Source organism: Podarcis liolepis (genome assembly GCF_965112155.1).
Source record: "Podarcis liolepis genome assembly, chromosome: 14".
Lineage (NCBI taxonomy): Eukaryota > Metazoa > Chordata > Lepidosauria > Squamata > Lacertidae > Podarcis > Podarcis liolepis.
This window is the reverse complement of record NC_139569.1, coordinates 4,695,052-4,718,378: the sequence shown is the minus strand read 5'-3', so window position 1 is coordinate 4,718,378 and position 23,327 is coordinate 4,695,052. Positions and strand designations below refer to the sequence as shown.

General features: G+C 41.4%; 1 protein-coding gene across 2 annotated transcripts in view; it reads right to left on the bottom strand.

Moving 5' to 3' along the window:
* MAD1L1 (mitotic arrest deficient 1 like 1) overlaps positions 1-23,327 on the bottom strand; it is a 464,357-nt gene that overhangs the window by 392,034 nt on the left and 48,996 nt on the right. For both annotated transcript variants that reach the window (XM_083474732.1, XM_083474733.1), the window contains exon 10: positions 14,144-14,230. In XM_083474732.1, coding sequence (XP_083330858.1) covers positions 14,144-14,230 — 87 coding nt within the window. The remainder of the gene's footprint in view (positions 1-14,143; positions 14,231-23,327) is intronic.

Genomic DNA, 23,327 nt, shown 5'->3' with positions numbered 1-23,327 from the left:
CTGCAATGGACAGACCCTTCTGTTCCTTAGCTTTTTATGATCAACTATATTAAAACTGGTTTAAATGTAATAAAGTTTGTAATGTTTACTGCTAGAAAATATGGGAGGGCAATAAAGTCAGCAGAGCACAGAAATGAAGAAGTCTTAAATATTTCCTCTTGCTTCTTTCCCGTGTCCATATATGATAAGCTGGACAGATTGCAAAACAAAAGGAAATCTGAAGCAATTTTAAAGTCAAACTACAATTTCAACACTACCCACATACTATGCCTCAGGAGACAGAAAACATTGTTCTCTTACTTGTTGATTCTGAAAACTGTTTCTTGAATAGCGATCTCAAATATTCATAGATTCTTTTATAAATTGCCCTCTACTATGTCTTTTCTCAGTGTTGGCTGGTTTGCAATGATGTCCATAGCTTAGTAATGTCTCTATTTTTGTTTTCTACCCCACTACTTTTAAATCTCCTCTGTCATTATTCTGTGCTTCCACACTTACACCCAAGCCCTTCTTTGCACACAATAAACAAGTGTTTTTCAATGCAAGGAGAAAGGATCATGAAAACCAAACTGACATATGATTACATTGCCAAATTGCATGAATCACTTCTGCTGCTGCTATGCAAACCATTTTATGTTTTATGGAAGGAAAATCCTGTTCTTAAGTGGAAAATACTATCCTCTTGGTGCTACAGTGGAAGTTGTTATGGTTTATTTATATACTGTGTTTTGGATCAACTGCCTCCAGAGAAGTGAACAGCATATTAATGTAAAGAATACATACAATAAATATAACAGCAATCAAAATAATGTAAAATGGCAAAGTCATGGTCCCTCCTCCCTGGATTTATCCCTCTAAACCAGTCTTAGCCAACGTAGTGCCCATCAGATGTTGTAGACTAAAACTCCCATCTGTATGCACCAGCATGGCTGTGTTGGCAGCAGCTGTTGGGAGCTGTCCATTTTGAAGGCTGCCAGAGATCAATGGCTCTCAATATTTGTTTTCTTTTGAGGCAGTTCAAGCTCACCAGCCAATTCAGTTCACATGCCTTCCTCCTCTCCCAGGTGGAGGGAGAAATCACCTAGCATCACGCTAACAATTAGCAGAGCAGAAAGTATTTTTTGCTCTATAAGACGCACCCAACCATAAGACGCAGCTTTTTTAGAGGAAAACAAGAAAGCAACGCAAATCCTCTTGGGTTAGTATCCAATGACAATGTTTACATATGTGTAAGGAACCAACACGTGCAGTTGGCCCTGTTTAGTTTCACCACTGCAGTCCTACTGTTGACAAGGAAAGTGGCTGGCTATGCAGTACAGTATTATTATGTACGCTGCACTGGACTGCAGTCTGTCCCTGGAGCAAGGTGAACCCTCCACAGGCAACTGCAGATATCTCTAAAGGGAAACTCAGCCCATGCACGTGGTTCTAGGCACAATGAAAAGAGGAAGACAACGCACAGATGGTCTAGGCAAAGAAAAATATTGACCTGTGTAATCAGACCCTAACGTTCTATTGTGGTTTCAAGTGGCAACTCTTACCTGAAGGAAACAAGAGTTATGGATTCAAGTACAGTACATAATTCCTATCCATACATACTGGATATGAAGGAATAACAAGAGTCACAGAGCTTCAATTCTTCTGTTGTATGAAGGCTAAGCTACTCAAGCTGACCTGTGCCTTTATGCAAGCTTATTTGTAACATGAATCACAGATCTCATACTAGTGCAGTGTTTCCCAACCACTGTTCCGTGGCACACTAGTGTGCCGCGAGATGTTGCCTGGTGTGCCGCGGGGAAAATTAAAAAATTCGAAAGATTTTTTTTCTTAAGTCAAATTTTCGATTGGGGCGCCGTCACTAGATGACCCCTGGCAGGTGAGGGGGGTCTCCAGTGGGCGGCAGAGAGAGCCGGGAGGGCGAAGGTGAGCCGGGGGGGGAGCAGCGCTGCTCCCCGAGCCGAGCCCGGGGGGAAAATTCGGTGTCGTTGCGCCGGGTGTTGGAAGCGGAGGCTGGCGGGGGCCCCTCACCTGCAAAACCTGGTCGCCTCTCATATATTTCCTGCATTGCATTCATCGCCCGCTTTCTCCTCCAAGGAGCTCCCGGGGGCGCGCGTGGTTCTCCCCGTGTTATCCTCGCAACAACAGCCCTGCGAGGTGGGTCAGGCGAGTGGCCCAAGGGAGCACCCAGGGATTGTCCTGGCCAGGTGGGGTGATTTGAACCCTGCTCTCTGCCCGGTCTTCGTCCTCATTTAGCCCCCACATGTGCATGACTGTGCATGACTGAGGTTTTTCCCCCTCGTCTTGGCTATGGTGTGAGTCTGTCCTGTTAATTAATGGGGTTCTGCCTTCGGAGAAGATGAGCCAGCCCTCAAGGAGGTGATTATGTAATTTGCTAGCAATTTATGTCCCTCCCGGCATGACGCTGCGCGCTGACGTCACGGGGCTGTAATGGTGGTGTGCCTCGAGATTTTTTTCATGAAACAAGTGTGCCTTTGCCCAAAAAAGGTTGGGAAACACTGTACTAGTGGACAAGGGCAGCAATACCTTGCTCCAATGCCAAGCACTGTTAGGGTAAGCACCATCTCATTGCTTCCCAAGATACTTGCACAGAGATCCCTTCTTTCTAGACTGTGATATAGAGCACAAGAAACACTGGAGTGGAGCGAAGGCATATTAACTTCAAATCCACAAAATTCACAGGGTTGCCTTGCTTAAGTCATTCTCTCTTGGCCTAACCTAGTGGTATAATGAAAACTATAACACAGTATGGCTACTGAAAAGTGCAATAGGAAAAAAGCAATACAGTATACAGGCCTACACTGCTGTATTTTGATGGGAAAGTTTTGTGTACTATTCACACAATACTGCCCAACTTCTCAGAGCAGAGGTCTTCTTTGTTTTATACAAAAAGCAGTGAATAGCAGCTTGTTGAGGAGCCAGAATGTTTGACCAACTAGTCCCATCTGTGGAGAAGAGCAAGAGCTCTGTCACAGCTTCAGGGTGTGATGAGGGCAAAGGCATTCCCTCTGGGCAACTATAGTTGGGCTTGCTCACCCTAGGGGTAAGACTAGAACAGCCGGGGAGTGGGGAGAGGAAAGAATGTGAATTAGCTGGCTTTTAAATGAAAGATAGTGAAAGAAATTCACAACTTGGGTCCAAACTATTTGTACCAGGCATCCCCAAACTTGGCCCTCCAGATGTTTTGAGACTACAATTCCCATCATCCCTGACCACTGGCCCTGTTAGCTAGGGATGATGGGAGTTGTAGTCCCAAAACATCTGGAGGGCCAAGTTTGGGGGTGCCTGATTTATACTGATCCCAAAGCAGAGGTTTTCATGAATGGCATTTCATCAAGTATATTTAAGTGACCTAGAGGGACAAGACAAAAATTTCTGCTATACCTTTCGTTTTACCCAGTGAGCCAATAACTGCTAGGACAAAGAATAATCAAGAGATTAAAAGTGTGACCAGTAGCCCATGTGGTGCCCTCCGGAACTACAGTGGTACCTCTGATTACGAACTTAATTTGTTCCGGAGGTCCGTTCTTAACCTGAAACCATTCTTAACCTGAGGTACCACTTTAGCTAATAGGGCCTCCCGCTGCCACCACGCTGGTGGTGCACGATTTCTGTTTTCATCCTGAGGTAAAGTTCTTAATCCAAGGTACTATTTCTAGGTTAGCGGAGTCGGTAACCTGAAGTGTTTGTAACCCGAGGTGTTTGTAACCCGAGGTACCACTGTACAAACCCATCATCCCCAACTGCTAAACATGCTAGCAGTTGGGAGCTAGAGTTCAACAACACTGGCTAACCCTAAACTAAGGTCTGCCTATGACAGAATAACCACTGTCAAAATATCTGCTGCTCCTCTTTGTTTTAAGCTACAAAACATGTTACTGCTAGAACTAGTGAATCACAATGGGCCTTCTCTGATAGGAAAGAGAAATAGCCCTCATGTGAAAAAGCACCTGACCTTTAGAACTATGTACGTGGTGCATAATGTAAATACTATTTTCACAAGTTTCAAAGACATAAAATGGTTTCTTTTAGCTGAGCATGTTTATCCTTGGATGCACTGCACCAAAATGATGAAGACCAGGAATGAATTCTCCTGAAAACCCTTCTCAAAAGGTACATTTCCAGAAAACCCACAAAGCACTAAGCAACTGAGCTGAAAGTGCTTTGCAATAATCAAAGGCACGTTCTGGAAATTATTCTAAATCAATAAAACCGATTTCTTCATTCCATGCTGGAACCTTAGTACACCTATTCTGTCATTTCATCTGGGCTTCTCATATAAAATTATTGCTCCAATGCAGTGTTTCACACAAAGTCACACATGGAAAGGTCTTTTTAAATTCTCTCTAATGCTGTCATATTGTTAATAATCAAAAACAGCAATGAATTGTTACCCTTTGTCAACTCTTTGCCTGTTTGCAATAAATATTTATCTTTCACAGGTATGTCCCTATCCAAACTACTAACAAGGAGGGTGAGGAAGTTTGTATAATTACAACCATGAGATGCAGAAGGTAGGAGCTTAACAACACATCACAACAAGGGGGGGGGGGGCGCGGAATAACTGACTGAAAGATCACTTGCTCCAACATGATTGGAATTTAATGCCATTGTTTCATAACAGAGTGACCATCTTGATTTTATTAGAGTTAGCAAAAGCTTGCCTCTTTGGTTCAGCTTTAATAAATTAATCTTAGAAGCATTTGAACACCGGACAAAATCTGAATGGTCAATCAACTGGCATACCAAAACTAGGAAAGGACCAGGCTGGTGCCATAAGCAGCCATATCCTAACAGAAATAAGAACTGGAGCAGGATACAGTTTGATTCTGAAGTGCAACATCAAGTAGAATATTTTGCTCCGTTGACAAGTCCAATATAGAAAACCAGGTATTTACATCAGGCTGGAAGAATTTAGAGGTTTCATGCTTCCGAAGTGTTCAGCACATATGATCCAGCATAATAGTCCTTATTCATCGCTATAAAAACATACAGACCCAAAGTCTCAAGAAAATAACTTAAATGAGCATGGCCAGCTGTGTTTAGCAACCAGGACAAACAAAAGGAAGTACTTCTTCACACAGTGCACAGGAAATTTGCCACCCAAAGATGTAGTATGGACTCGATGGCCCTTGTGGTCTCTTCCAACTCTATAATTCTGTGATAATTCTGTAGTGATTGGCAACAATTAGGACAGCTTTAAAGGGGAGTATCAATCAATAGCTAGTAGTCATTGCTGCATATTACAGTGGTACCTCGGGTTACAGACGCTTCAGGTTACCGATGCCTCATGTTACAGACACCGCTAACCCAGAAATAGTACCTCAGATTAAGAACTTTGCTCCAGGATGAGAATAGAAATCGCGTGGCGGTGGCAGGAGGCCCCATTAGCTAAAGTGGTATCTCAGGTTAAGAACAGATTCAGGTTAAGAACGGACCTCTGGAACAAATTACGTTCTTAACCAGAGGTACCACTGTACTTTCTATCAGAGGCAGTTTGTCGCTAAATACCAGTTACAGTACTGGGAATCACAAGTAAGAAGTCCTATTGCGCACAGCTCCTGTTTGTGGCCTTCCCACTGTGAAAACAGGATGGCCTTTGGTATGATACAGGGGTTTCTTCTTTTGTTCTTAAGCAAATATTGCACAGGTGCTAATAATGAAAATTATTAACTTGAACTTATTCTCTTCACATCTTTAGTTATTTTCCCCAGTTTAATTTATGTCCTCAAATTGTGGGTTGACCGCAAACTGTATTTAATGTTTCTCAAGTGCATGTGCTAAAAGAGAGAACAAACTTTGGTTTTATTTTTTATAAATATTGCAAAATCCTTGGCTAAGCAAGAAAGAGCTACTCTGAAGTTTACTGCACCAACAGGAATTTGATTCTTCTTTTATCTCAGTAAATAAGAATGCTTTGTATTGTACCCATTTCCACCTGCTTTAGCACTAAAACTTAAATAAGCATGAATATGTAAATTATTTACACACACATATATACACATATATAAAAACACAGAAAATGTGTAAGAACCCAGCAAGTCAGCATAATACTAATGGTGTGGAAAAGGTCAGCTTTGCTGGGGGGGGTCTCTTCTCCCACTCCTCTTCTTGAAAATGTCAGGTGGGCACAGTCAAAGGCTGGTTTAGCTAGCAGGTGCTGTGGCTGAGTGGCTCATGTGTCTGAGAAACAGGCCAACTACCTGCCCTGGAAGGGGTTGCATTCCCTCTGAAGGAGCAAGTATGCAACCTGGGGTTGCTCCTGGATCCAGCTTTGTCATTGGGGGCCCTCAGAGCTAGGAGCATCTTTACTAGCTTCAGCAACGATTCCTGGACCATCATAGCTTGACTATAGTAGTCCAGCCATCAGTAATGTGAAGACTGAATTGCTGCAATGTACTCTATGTAAGATTTACCTTGCAGTTAATGAAAAATGCTGCAGAACAGTTGCTGCCAAGAGTGAGATCCTGTCAGCATATTACATCTCTGCTCAAATATTTGTACTGGATACCACTTTCTTTTGGGGGCAAAAGTGTATCTGACTGTATTTGAGTGTATCTGAAGAAGTGTGCATGCACACGAAAGCTCATACCAAGAACAAACTTAGTTGGTCTCTAAGGCGGTACTGGACAATTTTTTAATTTTTTGTATATATTTCTACTGCATCAGACCAACACAGCTACCTACCTGATTTTTGGGGCAAGTTCAGGTTTTTAGTATTCATATATAAAGTCTTTAGTGGCTTGGGACCAGTTCACTTGAGAGACTGCCCCATATATACCTATTTAATGGCTTCCATCTATGGATCTGTGAAAGTGCTATATATCGTTCGGCATTGGCAAGGAGTCAATCTTTCAGTGTAGTAGCTCCAGTTATGCTTTGGAACACTCTGCCTATTGACATTAGGAAGGCACCCTTGCTGTACTGTTTTAGACCTGTTTTAGACATCTGCAGTAAACTTTTAGTTCAGTAAGTCTAAAAGGTAAAGGTAAAGGACCTCTGACAGTTAAGTCCAGTCGCAGAAGACTCTGGAGTTGCAGCGCTCATCTCGCTTTACAGGCCGAGGGAGCCGGTGTTTGTCCACAGACAGTTTTTCTGGGTCATATGGCCAGCATGACTAAGCCGCTTCTGGCGCAACAGAACTCCGAAACCAGTACCTATTTATCTACTTGCACTGGTGTGCTTTCGAACTGCTAGGTTGGCAGGAGCTGGGACCGAGCAACAGGAGCTCACCCTGCCATGGGGATTCGAACCACCAACCTTCTGATCGGCAAGGCCAAGAGGCTCAGTGGTTTAGACATACTCACACATATAATTTAGATATATATTTGTTTTAACAAGTTTTGCAGATTGTGTTTTATTGAAAATTATTTATGCATACTAGTTGTTGCTGTTTTTACAGATTTGCTGATTTTATCGGTAGCCATATTATTTACACTGCTTACTTTTCTGATTAAGTGGTCTATGAAAGTTCTCTAAATTAATTAATTAAATTAGTTGTGCAAGCTACTGTCCTGTGGAATCTAATAAAACCCTTAAATCATCACGTCTTACTCCAAGTTCCCTCACACAGTTAATTCGGTAGATGCTTCAGATCTATGTTGTGCAAAAGTATGTTTGAAAGCAGTGTAGAAAGCTCACATCTGAGCGCTCCCTAGAAACTGCTCTCCAAGGCTGGCACACTAACATGAAGATATTCACCAGCTTTTAGCTTCTTCGCTTTCAGTTGTAACTTTTTTTTATCTAATTGGCTTCAGAATTTATAATCCTAGTGACAGCATTCTGGCTGTGCAGCACAAAATGTTTTTTTTTTTTTTTAATAAAATAAAAAGAGTGGGGGAAGACGACTAGGAAGAATTTGAGGGAAGGCTGAAGGCACCATCTTCTGTCAGGAACACATTACTGCAGCAAAATATGGACTTGCTAGTGCAGCTGCTGCTTTTTTCATCCTTGTATACTAAGAAAGGTAATCCAGGGCTTTCAGGAAACTCTTCTGCTCAAAAAGCAGCACAGGCACCTGACAAGTTTTCTGCATACTCGAGGAAAAATTAGTACAAAGCTGAAGTGCAACCAAAACAGCCAGACTTTGAAAAGACTAGATTGAGCAAAGAAAAAATGCAATTAAAGCAGCAAAAAATTAACATTTCACCACCAGCACCATACAATAAGAAGGTTTGTCAGGCACACGCTTAGTTGACACATGTTCATATCTGTCAGCATTTCCATGATAAATCCCAATTTTCAGCCATTGTTGATCAAATCAAACAAAATTTGGTATGCAACTTTTCAGGCCCAGATGCTGAAATAAAATATGCACATTAGTCATTTACGTTTCAGAGCAGCAGAGAGCTGTTCTGCAACTTTCAACAATTTGAGTTTTTTGCTACACACAGCTAAAATCAAGACTTTTTCCTAATGAAACTTCTGACAATGAATCCTTTATAGCAAGTTAGTAGAACATTTTTGCTGGAGAAATTTTACACACAGTTGATTCAATGCCACAGCGCACACAGGATTTCACTCGTATCTGGTAAAAAACAGAAATGTGTGTACGCGCGCGCGCACACACACACACACACACACACAAATACATACAAATGATAGGGATGTATTGATCCAAAAATAAAAGATGCCATAAGCAGAACCCCATAAAACTTATGAACCAGAAAATGTGCAACTATAAGTTATTATTCTCCTCAACTGGCATAGCCAACTGATCTTTCCAAAGACATATAACAGAATGGAAGTTGTTTTGTGGGTCTGTGACGGCTTACATTAGACAGGAGTAGGGAACCTGTGATCCTCCAGATGTTATTTACCAAGGCATAGGATGGGTGAAAGATCTGTCAAATTTCCTAGCATCTTTGAAATTATTAGGGTATTTGAATGCTTTTAAAATGTTTCTATAAGTTTTTTTATGTTTTTCTTTATTTTTAAATGGTATTCTGCTATTCTGCTATTTGCTGAAATAAAACCTGGATAGAAATTTAATAAATAAAATGGTTCCATCAGCCCCAACCAGTTGAGCCAGTCATTTGAGATAACAGGAGTTGTAGTCCAGCATCATTTGTAGGGAAAAGGCTGCCAATCCCCAATATAAGACATAAATGGAAATCAAGTGCAATAAAATGAGTCCAGCTTAACTATATTTTTCTAAAGCCTAGATTTGTATGTAAATTTTTCTGTTAACCTTTTCCAGTCACCATGCTGTTTGGGAACTAACAGTCAACAGAATATCTCTGACGTGACTTCTAAAGGTAAAGGACCCCTGACAGTTAAGTCCAGTCGCAGACGACTCTGGGGTTGCAGCACTCATCTCGCTTTACAGGCCGAGTGAGCCCGTGTTTGTCCACAGTTTTTCTGGGTCATGTGACCAGTATGACTAAGCCGCTTCCGGCACAACGGAACACCGAAACCAGAGCAGCGCACAGAAACACTGTTTACCTTCCCGACGGAGCAGTACCTATTTATCTACTTGTACTTTTTTGTGTGCCTTTGAACTGCTAGGTCAACAGGAGCTGGGACCAAGCAACGGGAGCTCACCCCGTCGTGGGGATTCAAACCGCCGACCTTCTGATCAGCAAGCTCAAGAGGCTCAGTGGTTTAGATCACAGCGCCACCAGCGTCCCGCGACATGACTTCTAATGCAGCACAATTTCCTATTGGGCTTTCACTATTAAAAAAATCAAAAAATCAACTCCTTGCATAGGAGGTTAGTTGCATGGCTCTCTAAAGTGTTTTTTGTATAAATTGTGGGTTGAAGTTCATATGAGGCGATGTATGGTAGCAATGTCCAAAGGTCTAAGGAAGGCATCAAGTTGCTAGCAACACACAAGGTAAGAATGGTGGAGAGGCTGCAACATTCCTGGAAGGAAGATGAGAGACAGCTGGCCTGTAATAAAGTAGCATGGATTTGGAAATAAGTGCCAGACTTAGGATGGAAGAGTCTGTCCATCTATCCAGGCTTCTCAAATGTCTGAGAATGAACTTTTATTAGCTGCAGCTAAATACCCAAAACCATTGGCCTAATTTGGAAGTTCTAAAACTTATCTGCAGCTTTAAAGAAACTTCACTATAAATTTAGCTTAGAAAACTGCACCTTCCTAGGCTTCTGGACAAAACTTACAGAGAAGCTAGAATCAAAGCTTCACATTTATGAGAATATTTCCATCCTGTTTTTTTAAAGCACTGCATATTTATATACAGTGGTGCCCCGCAAGACGAATGCCTCGCAAGACGAAAAACCCGCTAGACGAAAGGGTTTTCCGTTTTTGCGTTGCTTCGCTAGACGAATTTCCCTATGGGCTTGCTTGGCAAGACGAAAACGTCTTGCGCTTTTTTTTTAAAGCCGCTTGAAGAGGCGCAGTTGCGACGGACCGTGCTTCGCAAGACGAAAAACATCGCAAGACGAAAAGACTCGCGGAACGAATTCTTTTCGTCTTGCGAGGCACCACTATATAAGCCTCTCCTCTGTTGTGTTCTGCACAGACAATCGGTATGAGAGCTAGTCTTTATATAACCACCTGAGAATTAATAACAATTACCCTACTTATTGCAAGTGGCTGCTCAACAATAAAAGATCAGGGCAATGAAAGACAGAGAATTACATGGGAAGAAACACAGGAGAACATAATTTCATTCAGAACTATCTGTGTCAAGCCAGTGCATGTTGCACTTAGAACAGCAAGGAACTTCTTAAGCAGAAGCCTTTCCCACCTAAGAATGCCAAAGCAGCTCAGACCACCTGCCAGCCATGCTAAGTAAGTTAAATGTTCATTTTAGATACAGCCAAAAGAAGAATGACAGCATTAAATTCACCTATCATTCTGGTAGCTAAAGCCAATGCAATGAAAGCACGGTGTGGGCAGGGGGTAGCAAGACCAGTACTAATATGTTCAGCCATATTTCCATTTCATGGGGGGGGGGAGGTTGTAAGCAAAAGACAGTTCATTACCCATCACCACCTGAAACAAGAAGTGAAAATAAGTTTGGTAAACTACATTCACTGGTGGGTGGTCCAAACATTATGAATATAGGAGATGCCACAGGGACTTGAATTAAGCCCAATAAGCTTTGTGGTTATGGGAGGAATTTGGACTCCGTTTGGGCACTACTATAGAAGGGTCTCTGTCTCTAGCCTATCACTATCAGCTTAATCTCAGGTGTTGGGGTACCTGGAGAAGGGTCTTTTGTATTAGGTACTCCCAACCAAATGTTTAAGGGCTTTAAAAGGTAAAAACACTTTAGGAATACACATCAAGGTAAACAAAACTACAGGCAGGCAAAACAAGCCATTAACACCATTCTGAAGGCCCCACAGAACACTTGCAAACTAATCCCCATCTACTGAAAGAAATCTCCGTGCGGCTCTTGGGGGCTTTTCCGGGAGGTGGTGGAAGGGACTGATGGGCTGCCCTCTGTCCCTTCCCCCACCTCCCGCAAAAGCCAGCAAAAGCCGCATGCTCTTTAAAGAGCCACGCCTAGTGTGTGTGCAGCTCTTGAGGGGCTTTTCCGCGAGATGGGAGAAGGGACTGACGGGCTGCCCTTCTCCCTCCTCGGAGAAAAGCCCCCAAGAGCCACACACACGCTCCGCACGCTCTTTAAAGGGAGCGCTGCTCTTGGGGGCTTTTCCCAGAAGGCAGAACAGCAAGAGGGATCGCTGCACAGCAAAAAAATAGAGCAAAAAATACGGTAGAGCAAAAAATACAGTAAATACTAAATATTTTAGAAACTATTATAAGCCATTTCTTTCTTCTCCATCTCATCTCATCTCATCAGTTCTGTGGATAGCTCTTAGGGTCGTGGGTTCGAGTCCCCATTAGGCAAAAGATCCCTGCATTGCAGAGGATTGGACAAGAAGACCCTCATGGTCCCTTCCAACTCTAGAGTTCTGTGATTCCATTATTCACTGGGCAATGTGATTAGATTTGCTCTTAAGAAGCAAAGGAAGTTCTCCTGGGAATTTGGAAACAATGGAAGAGTTAAAATACAGGCATTCAAATGTCACTTAAGGCAGAATAAAATATTGCAGCTAAAAGGAGAACTTGACACTTGGAATCTGAACTAATTATAGTGTCTTGGAGAACATGAAAGTTTTAACTTGAAAGAGCTTTTAGCGTCAGTGGCAGTTACTGGTCTCTTTGTACTCAAAAGGGTATCTTGATCATTTTTTGTATCCTCTCCTTACATAAAAATTAGTGCATGACTGTGTCCAGCATGAAGAGATACTTACATAAAACTGTTCTGTCAACAAAAACATCAGCCCAGGCAATTAATAAATGAAATAACAACATTTTCTCTGTGTGGGATCATGATCCACACCCATTTTAAAAAATATACACAGTCAATTATTTTTATTTCTTTTAAGATACTAAGCAAAACATGCTTCTCAAGACTCTTGATATCAACCATGAAGAAAAGGTTAATCTTGGCTGCATCAGTGAATTTTACACTTTGGCTAGCAATTTTAACAACTGGCTAAGCAGTTTTAGCTGCTCTTAATAAAACACACTTTAAGCTTTTACTGCCCAGCTTGAATTTGTTTGCCATTAGCAAGAGGTTACAGGGAAAAGGCAATAATCAACCAGAATTTATAAGAGACCCTTAGGAGGTAGCATAGAATATGCAGAGACTCAGGGAAGTGCATTTAACCACTGCTGAAAAACAACCTCTGCCTGACTGCTTTGGGCACAACACTTATAAAGAACAAACTAAAATGTTTGATAAATGCAAAGCACCAGAAACCTAGGTGATTTTTTAAAAACTTTGTTTCAGCATTGTTTTTAACAAAGGGCTGGTATGGGAGTAATCAGCCCTGGCAGACTCCCCAGGGTGGGGAGAATAACAAGAATAGACATCACTGCAGCCTACCACCAGAAAATGAAATTTTCCTGGGAATCAGCTGCACATGGCCCAGAACACCAATGCTTATTCTTAGACACTCAATGGAAAAATGCATTTCTCCAGTGCAACAAGGTAGAGAGCGGGACTGCTACCTGAACTCATCCTAGCAAAGAAACATGTAAACTCTCTTAAGATATATCACTTTCTTTTTCTTTTTTTACTAAAAATATAAAAGCATGCACAAATTTGGTAAAATGTGTTGACATTACATAATTTGCATCCTAACCTCCAGCATTAGTTGCTTACATATCAAACAAACTCAGATCTCAAAAGCCACACTTTTGTAATTACAGCATCTCATCACAAAGCCCCCTTCATTTGTGATATTTCTTTGACAGGAATCTGTAAATAGCTAGTAAGTGAATTCAGACATGGCTAATAGAAATATAATAGAATTGCTTTCACTATAAATCTGGAAAGTGCAATACTGACATTTACTTGCACCACATTTATCTAGAACAACTTTGCCTGGGTCTCTTCCTACTGGCTAACAGCAAAGCTTTATAGTTCAATGTGATTCTTGTCTAGTTTCACAGGAAAGACAATGCAAACTGTTGTAGAAACATGTGTTTAAACCTTCTCAGTCTCACAAGCAGACTAAGTAACATCCCCATCAGTTCTATTGGCAGCATTTTGATAAATCTGCACTGATTTCAAGTAACAGACCCAAGATGAACTATGTGGTCAGGAACACTTTCATAATGTAAAGGGTTCTCAATATAAAGAGTGGCCATATCAAGCAGCTTCCTCATTCATGCCACATATCTAAATGAAGTATTCCTACAATTAAAAGTAACTCATGAACCAGAGCAAAAAATATACATGCCCACAGAAAAGTACACCATTTATTTTTTTTTATCAGTAACCTCACAGCTGCCAGGCACACCTTGTGAACAAAAAGGATGCTTGACTGCAAGCCAAAAATGAGTTTTGTAAAACTTGGCCATTAATTATTTCCCAAACATGAGAAGAACTCAAACCATTCAGAAATCCTGCATGCCCAATGACTTTCAGTCTCATCTGAAAATTGCAAACTTTATGGTATGGACACCCCTCCCTCCCTCTCTCTCTCTCTCTCTCTCTCTCTCTCTCTCTCACACACACACACACACACACACACACACACAAAAGTGGCAGCAAGTTTCAGTGGATTTTGGCCAAAATTCATGCCATTTCTTCTTATACATAACAAGTAAAATAGACAGTCTGTTGACAGCCATACCTGCTCGAGATGGCAGAATTCTGTTCTTTCAGAACAAGTTCACGTTGCTGCAGGGCAATGATGTGCCTGGAGAGATCATCAGGGCTCCTAAGTAATTGGAGGACACAACAGTCACAGTTAAAGACTACCAGATATACTAAGGGTAAAAACAGATTGTTTCATATCCTAGAAAGATTCTAAATATTTCCATGAGCCCCGTGGAAGAGTCATGGAGGAAATGGTCAGATTCCCAAGAAGGAATGGAAGGAGCTTCAAGTTGGGACTGGAGGATCCTGAGGAACATCCTAGTAGGATGGGGGAGTTGGATTTGGGGCCCCAATAAGTGTCTGATACTGGGAAGGGTACAGAAGTCTGAGGGATGGAGATCCAGACAGCAGGTTGTCTGAGGAGCACAGCATCTCTACAACATCTGACACCCTTTAGTCTAACATCTCCTGCCATGAAGCCGTCCCTGGAGCCTCCTCTTGCCAGTGGAGAGCCTCCTGCTTCTGGGGAGGCAACTGAGAGTATACTGCTGAGCAGGCCTTGACTCCACCTCCATGGACATGCTAGCACCAGCATAAGAAAACCCCACAGAGTCCAGCCACTTGAAAGAGTGCCTGTTAACTTGGACTGTGCCAGATTGTCTATCCATGCATTAGGTGGTCCATCACATCTCATTTAATACCAAATATGTCAGTCACATGTGCTTTTGTTTCTGCTGGACAAAAGCAAATATTGTTATGTCAGTGGTTTATGTGTTCAATACTATTTGAAATGCACTGTACCTACTAATACATGCTTATAAATTGCATCTTGTCTGGTCTTCTGTGGTATGAATTATCTCTAGTCAAGCAGACAGAGAACTTTCTGCATATTGAAATTTATTTGATCTTTCCCTACCATCCACATATGTTAATCAACAGGCCACAAACACATGCAGGCAAACAAGCAAAGCACTTTTTAATAGTTATTTTTAATCTTTTCTAAAAGTACCAATAAACCGGAAGATGGTATATGTTTAGTTAACTTTCAGTAAGCATATACAGGTATTTTCACCAAATATTTGAGCCAGCAGAAGAGAGTGCAAAAAATGTTCCATATGTTTCTAAAACTCAATAAGGTCCTGAATTAGTATAATTTAACTGCTGAATTAGAGCAACGCAGCCTTTGGGTTTGAAGCAGATTTCTGTGCACTGTACAGCACTGCCCTCTGTCGAATCAAAGAACAGGAAAAGGTGCATGAAGCCAAGTAGGATTTTTAAAAACTAATAGAAGGGACAAGAACCGACAATAACTGGAAAGCGTTCATTACAGTAGATAACTGGAGGGGGAAAAAATTTGTTGCCAAGTACTAGACAATTTCTACAACAAATAAAGGAAATAAAAACCAGTATTTAAAACGAAAAAGCTAATAAAAAAGCAAACTTCTCACAGGAGATATTTGAAACAAAAGTATCTTTCTTAGAATTTGTTCCTCTCTCTCATCTTCAATGCACTCTTTTTATACCCATAATGTCAATGTAGAAATTTTGTTTCTAAAGGTGTGATTTGATAACATGCTTGCCATTTCTGCTAGAAAACAGTTGAGAGAAAAAAATATCGTATTTTTCACCCCATAGGACGCACCGGCCCATAGGACGCATCAAGCTTTTTGGGGCGGAAATAAAGAAAAACTATTTCCCTCCCAGGCGCTTGTGGGGCAGGCAGCGTCTCCCTGCTGTCCCCGGAGTGGTGGGGCAGGCAGCGGGGAGAAGCGCTCTTCTCCCCGCCGCCCGCCTTGAGATCAGGTCCTGGGACAGCAGGGAGACGCGCTGCGTCTCCCTGCTGTCCCCGGAGTGGTGGGGCAGGCAGCGGGGAGAAGCGCCCTTCTCCCCGCATTCAGCCTCCAAACCACTTCGGGAGACAGCGGGATGGCGGCGTTCCGCCTCCCTCTGTCCCCCAACCTTGTGGGGCTAGTGCTGGGGCTCTCCTGAAGCCTGGAGAGCCAGAGGGGTCGGTGCGCACCAGCCCCTCTCGCTCTCCAGGCTTCAGTGAAAGCCTGCATTCGCCCCATAGGACGCACCCACATTTCCCCTTCATTTTTGGAGGGGAAAAAGTGCGTCCTATAGGGTGAAAAATACGGTATATCAACTAGTTTTAAAAAGGCTCATCTACCCGCATTCTTCTGCTTTCTCCCACTAAATGGATCACATGTAGCACTTCAAGACCACATCACCATCTAGTCTCCCATAGACACATTCAACAGTCTCCCTCAGATGGGAGTAGGAAACTCACACCAACTGGATTATTTTTATATACAGAACTCAAAGCCATGCTGGATATACTACCTTGAGAGGTATAAGCTGAAAGCAAATAATATCAACAGAAAGTCTCTCAAAAAGTGCTACCTGTTATGTGAAAGTCTATGTAACTCAATGTATACGCCTGCCTCTTTTTTTGCATTTTGGGGCAAAAGGGTCAGTTCTACTTCCTCTCCCTGGTGAGGCTCACATCCTAGTCAGTCTAACAGGCCCGCTTCCACTCTCTGTGGAGTTGGTAGAATTATTTCCTCATGCTGCCCTGTAGCCCTTCTAGGCTAGCCCAGGAAAAGGGAAGAAATAGCAGCAGATGCAGCAAGACTTCACTTGAGGGACTCTAATTTCTTCTCAACTCCACATTGCTGCCAAGGTAGGAGAGCTGTCACCTTCCTAATAGTGCATCTCTTCCTTGTGCTACTGTCTCCGAATGGTACTAAGCTAGTCCATCCCAATCATGGCAAGAGAAGGCAATTAACAAACCTTTCAATAGACATGCATCCCCTCCAAGCAACCCTTTCCTGAGGCCTTTCCTTTACAAGACAGGAAAGAATTCTTGACCATTATGTTATGGACTTAAGCATTAAAAACTGAATACGGGTGTATAATTAACAGATGGAGCATAATAGGAATAAAATAATTTAAGTGAAAGAGGATAAAGGAAGGTTGGAGAGATTTAATTGCCTTCGTCAAATTGTGTTTCTCCAACTCAAGGGTCAGAAGTGCAGGGATTCAAGTATATCTAATTAAAAATGTTAGCTGAAGGCACATTGGAAACAGACACACAGGCAAAGAGAGCCCATTTTCTACATATGCAAAAGTCAATTGCAGCACAGTGTTCAGCAAAGAGATAGACAGATATGTATGCAATTATTTTAAAGATATCTTACTTTTGACTATATGTGCAGCACACAACCTTATTATTATCAACACACTCTTTCAACAACAAAATAAATTGAAAACATCATGGAGGCACCCTCAGTCGAACCACTGGCACCTCTTAGACTATGTAATTGTCCGAGCTGAAGATCGTCGTGATGTGCTCCTTACCAGAGCTATGACAAGTGCCAATGACTGCTGGACAAGTCACCAATTAATACGCACCACAATGGCTATCAAGATTATACCTCAACGCAGGCTTCAAGGAAAAAAACCAAGGCGCAAAATGAACACTCAAGCCCTTCAAGATCCTGTTAAGCGGTATTGCTTCCAAATGACTTTTAAGGACCATCTGCTTTCAGAGTTCCCTGACAACATTGAGGAACACTGGACCAAGCTAAAAACATCCATTATTGCAGCCTGTGAACAAACTATTGGATCAAGAAACACCAGGAGTGGTTTGATGAGAATGACAGTGAGATAGAACACATTATTGGCAAGAAAAGGAAGGCCTTTCAGATCTGGCAAAGAAGTAGAAAATGTGCCACTAAGAAAAAAAAACCATGCCAATGCTAAGGCTGAGGTTCAAAGAACTAGAGATCTAAAGAACACCTGGTGGATTAGAAAAGCTCAAGATATCCAGCACCCAGCCGGCACTCATGATGCACAGAGTTTCTTTAACGCCACAAAGGCCATCTATGGGCCAATAAATCATGACATATGTCCCCTACGCTCAACAGACAGTTGTTGTTGTTATTGTTTAGTCATTTAGTCATGACTGACTCTTCGTGACCCCATGGACCAAAGCACGCCAGGCACTCCTGTCTTCCACTGCCTCTCGCAGTTTGGTCAGCTTCAGTATGCTGATGACAACGTAATGTGTGCACACTCAGAGGATGACCTCCAAGCCATCCTAAATATCTTCGCAGAAGCTTACAAAAAGCTTGGCCAATTGTTCAACATTCAAAAGACCAGAGTGCTGCACCAACAAGCACAAAACAACCCGTCTGCAGCACCACAAATCAAACTCAATGATGTAATGGTGGAAAGTATTGATCACTTCTCCCACATGGGCAGTTATCTTTCCACAAGGGCTGACATTGATGCCGAAATCCAGCATCGCCTGAGCTCTGCGAGTGCAGCTTTCTCCCAATTGAAATGCAGAGTGTTTGAGGACCGGGACATTTGTAGGGAAACCAAAATGCTTGTTTACAAAACTATCGTACTACCAATCTTACTCCACAGTCACTTACAGACCCACTGTTAAGACCGTGTTCATGAAAGACAATATTACTCAGCTACAAGTGGAAGAAGAAGAAGATGCTTGACAAGGGCAGGAATATGTTTTTAATAATCCAATATACAGACTTTGCAGTGATAAGCAAATACATTTATCTGATTACCAATGCTTAAACTGAATTGTTTAACTGGCTGACAGATTAGGACCCTAATAAAAACTTGCAGAAAGAGCAGTTGTGTTAGTTTGTTGCAACAAAAAATGTAATATGGATTTTCCAGAAGGTTTTTGGCTGCCCTAAATTAACTGAGATCTCATTTGTCATGTTTATTTCACTTACATGTTAATGAACCGAAAAAGTATGTCATTGTCAACGTTTTGTGCTGAATCAACATCTCAATTTCCCCCACCACTACAAATGGCCAAAAGTAATTGAACTGAACTACTTTGTAAGGGGGGGGGGGGAATCAAGTACACAAAGGGTAGTTTAAAGGTTATATTCAAAGAATGCAAAGCTTTAGTTAGAATTTATTTTTATTAGAACATCTATAAATATTTCAAGATGTGACAACTCAATAGCATGAACTTCCTTTACATAATTTAGACTGGGGGTGTGGAGTGATGAAGACACTGAAAACTGTTATCATATTAATTTTAACATGCCTGAAGAGCTGCTTGCATATGCACTCCCTGGGAATAGTCTTCAGAAAAAAGTTAATTATAACTTTGATTTTACATTTGACTAGCAAGCCATTCCAGCTGCCCAATTTGACGTCTACAGTATTCATTTTTTTATAATATTAACTAATATTATGAAACAATGCATTTTTTAAAATACTCTGACAAGGCATAACGGCAGATTCCTATGCTGCAAGAACTGCTGGTTCTTAGAACCTGGGGTCATTCAACAAAGCTGAACACTGGGAGATTCAAGGCAGATAAAAGGAAATGCTTCTTCACACAGTACATAGTTAAACAATGGGATTCCCAACCACAGCATGTTGTGATGGTCACCAACTAAGACAGCTTTATCTCCATGAATTTGTCTTTCAAATCCATCAATGGCTACTAGCTGTTTGTTTGTTTGTTTGTTTGTTTGTTTGTTTGTGTGGCAGGGAGAGCCACTGCCAGTAGTACTAAGCTGGGTGGTCCAACGGGTGGACAGTAGTACTAAGCTGGGTGGAAAGGATCTGTTCCAGAGCCCCGGTCAGATCCCGAGGTTTCCGCAACCGGAGGGATTGCTTCTGCGCATGCGGCGAAATCCGGAAAAATACTTCAGGGTTTGCTGTGTACACAACCAGAGGTGTGCGTATCCAGAGGTACTGGATGCTACCTCTGTTTACATACTTAATTCGTTCTGGAGGTCTGTTCTTAACCTGAAACTGTTCTTAACCTGAAGCACCACTTTAGCTAATGGGGCTTCCTGCTGCAGCTGTGCCGCCGCTGCGCGATTTATGTTCTCATCCTGAAGCAAAGTTCTTAACCCGAGGTACTATTTCTGGGTTAGTGGAGTCTGTAACCTGAAGCATATGTAACCTGAAGGGTATGTAACCCGGGGTACCACTGTAACTCAATTTATACTCCACTTTGCATGTGTGTGTCAAAGCTGCTTACAAAGAAAAAACAAAACCTACAATATCCATAGTGCTCCATTCTTCCTCTGAAGCTAGAATAGAAACTAAGCAGGCTGCCAGAGAAGGGAAGCCCACTCCCCTATGCCCAGCATAAGCTGTGAGCTATGTAGCTTCTCTGCCAGCCCCCAGGAGACTAGTAAAAATTTTGTAGGCTAGTAAATTTTGCAAGCTTATATACAAGGCTTTACCAAATACAGCTTCTGCCTACTTCTTTCTGAGCCAACTGAAAGGAGCTCAAGTACAGATGGCATTTTTCTACTTGGAGAATAAGCCTTCCAGCAAACACTATTCATTATCTGAATAGAAATAACCAGCATTTAGAATTCAGAGGAAAAGATTCTGCCCTGAAGGTACACATTAACCCAGCACGAGTTTAAGGCACTAAAAAGACAAAAATCACTCTTAAAGCAAAGCTCTTTGAATTTCTTTGAAGTGTAGATAATTTGAATTGGAATAATTTAAAGATGATTTTTGGAAATTTAAAACTACTCAAAACGAATGAGAAGTTAACTTGGCGGCAAGCAGTCCCCATCATAATTGCTCCTCTTTTTTACGGAACTAGCTTTTAAAACATTGCATAGCATAAAGCCCGTGAGCTAGACAATCCTCGTTCAGACCTGACCTTGGTCATATACTTCTTTAGTGGCCCTGAGCATGCAACACTAAACCTCAGCACCCTATCTGCAATATGAGAGCGTCACTACTGCCCTGCCTTGCAGGGCTGATGAAGGGGTTACAGTGGTGCCTTGCAAGACGAAATGAATTCGTTCCGCGAGTTTCTTCGTGTAGCGAATTTTTCGTCTTGCGAAGCACGGTGTCGGGAAAGTTTTGGAAAAGCTTCAAAAATCACCAAAGTCTTCAAAAACCTCAAAAAAGGCTACCACACCGCGTGCTATGAGTTGCTCCTCGAAGTCAAGTCGCAACTGTATTAACGGTGTTAAGAAAAAGGAAACAAACTTGCAAGACGTTTTCGTCTTGCGAAGCAAGCCCATAGGGAAATTCGTCTTGCGAAGCAGCTCAAAAACCGCAAAACCCTTTTGTCTAGCGAGTTTTTCGTCTTGCGAGGCATTCGTCTTGCGGGGCACCACTGTACTTAGATACCGATGCCATTAATTTCTTAAAAGTTAGCCCACAAATCCATTAAACAAATAAAAATAATTTAATAGCTGTTAATTGAGTAGGTGCTTAATGTAGCAGAAAGGAAATAAACACATGTAAAGATCATTCCAGTGGAAAATCAGGAGCTTTCTCTAGATTTAAGGGAAATAATCAGAGTTCACATAGCGTAAATATTGTAATATGTATTCGAAATATTATATTCTTTGCAAACGCAATATGCAAAATGCAGCCCAGCAGATTTCAGACCAAACCAACTTTCCATATGCTAGATCCCAGTATGGACAGTCTAGTATTTATATAGATTCAGTGGAGAATCGCCTAAAACATGAACTCAGATAATTTTCAGTTCAACAAGTAGGATCTCAATTTATTTTTATTCTAAAGAAAAGTAAAAAACTATAACGGATACAATCTGCCAAGTAACATATTCTTATATGCACAGGGTACGTTTCTGCATACAGAGGCAGCTTATTGCTGTCTTTGTCAAAGAAGTGACCCCCTACACACCCAAGGTCCAAGCCTTGTTGTTATTTGTAGTCCAATTATTTGTGGTTCAAATGTGGGAATGACACTTAATCTTGAATGATGATTGGTCTTTTTACCCTTTTAGTACCTAAATGTTCATCAGCAACCTACATTATTCTTCCCAGGTTATTTTTCCCTAAGTTGTTTTGTTTTAACTAGCATATGTGGCACATCTTGTGGCTTCATTTTGTTTTAAAGTATAATAATGTCTTTAATTAACTTTATAGGTGGTATTAATATTTCTGGCCTTATAGCTTCTGTGCCTGCTCTTTCCTTAATTACATAAGCTTATGGTGAATAATATGAGTATTACTCCATATAAAACAAGCAACCAAAGGTTGATTATTGGATAAATTATATACATGCTAATATGATGTTGCCATCATATGTTTTAGTCCTGGTTTACATGATAAATCCTTTAGTTTTGAAAAATTTAATTTTTATTTAAACATCCACTCAAAATCACAATTTTGGTTCAGTGCCAATGGATTAACAATGTATACATATACAAGGGAGCACAAAAAAGACTGTCGTCTATGAGTTGGGCAAGAATAAAGCCAGGAGTTCAAGAGGACTGCAACTTTAAACACTGTATAGTATAACATCATCAGAAAGCCCCCTCACCAGCAAAAAAAAATAAATCATAAAAATTGATATTTCTTTATTTTCAAGTTAGAAGTCATGGAGCTCCATGTGATAAGGCTATTGATTTTGAGATTTTCACAGCAGTAAACAACAAAAGAAAGAATTTCCAGTCTCATATCCAAATCAGCAATTACTCGTTCCAATAGTGGTACCTATCTAGTAAGGACAGCAAGAAGTAAAGTATCAGATTAAACAAGCAGAACAAAAGGAGAGACTTCTTCTTGTAGCACTTTGCTTCTCCTCTTTCCCTCTGCTTGAGATTTGTTTGACGTTACTATTAAAAATTTACAAAAACAAACAAAATTCTGACAGATGCATTCTGCTGCATTAGCTTGAGCAAGAAATCGTAACACATATTTCCTGTACCATTGACTCTGTTCTGATTTGAGGCTGGATTTCACTAGTAGCCAACAGGTGACCCCCAAATCACACAAACAGTCAATGCGTGCAACCTCAGAGAAGTGTCTGTTGCGAAAAGAACTTTTTTATCTGGCCTTATGGAGCCATCTGGGAAATCAGGTTTATTCCAATTAATTCAGTACAAATATAAATTGCTAGGAATGAATAGAAAGACTGACCCCTCAGCTCTTAATGATGCAAGTACATGTGCGTACAAGCTCAATTTGTAGCAAAAGCTTACGCACAGGGATGCACTTTAATTACTTTGCTGTTGCACAATACCAGAACTCACAGAAAATGGGCTGACCCAATTTGGGGTGACAGAGGGCATGCTTGCCTTATTCTCATGCTCCTGTCTGTTGCAGCAGGCCTGCTATGCACCTCTCTGAGCTTCCACATGTAAACAAATGATTCATTCATAAAGAATACGAAAGTAAAATTCTCCATGTCTCACTGATACTTATGAAATT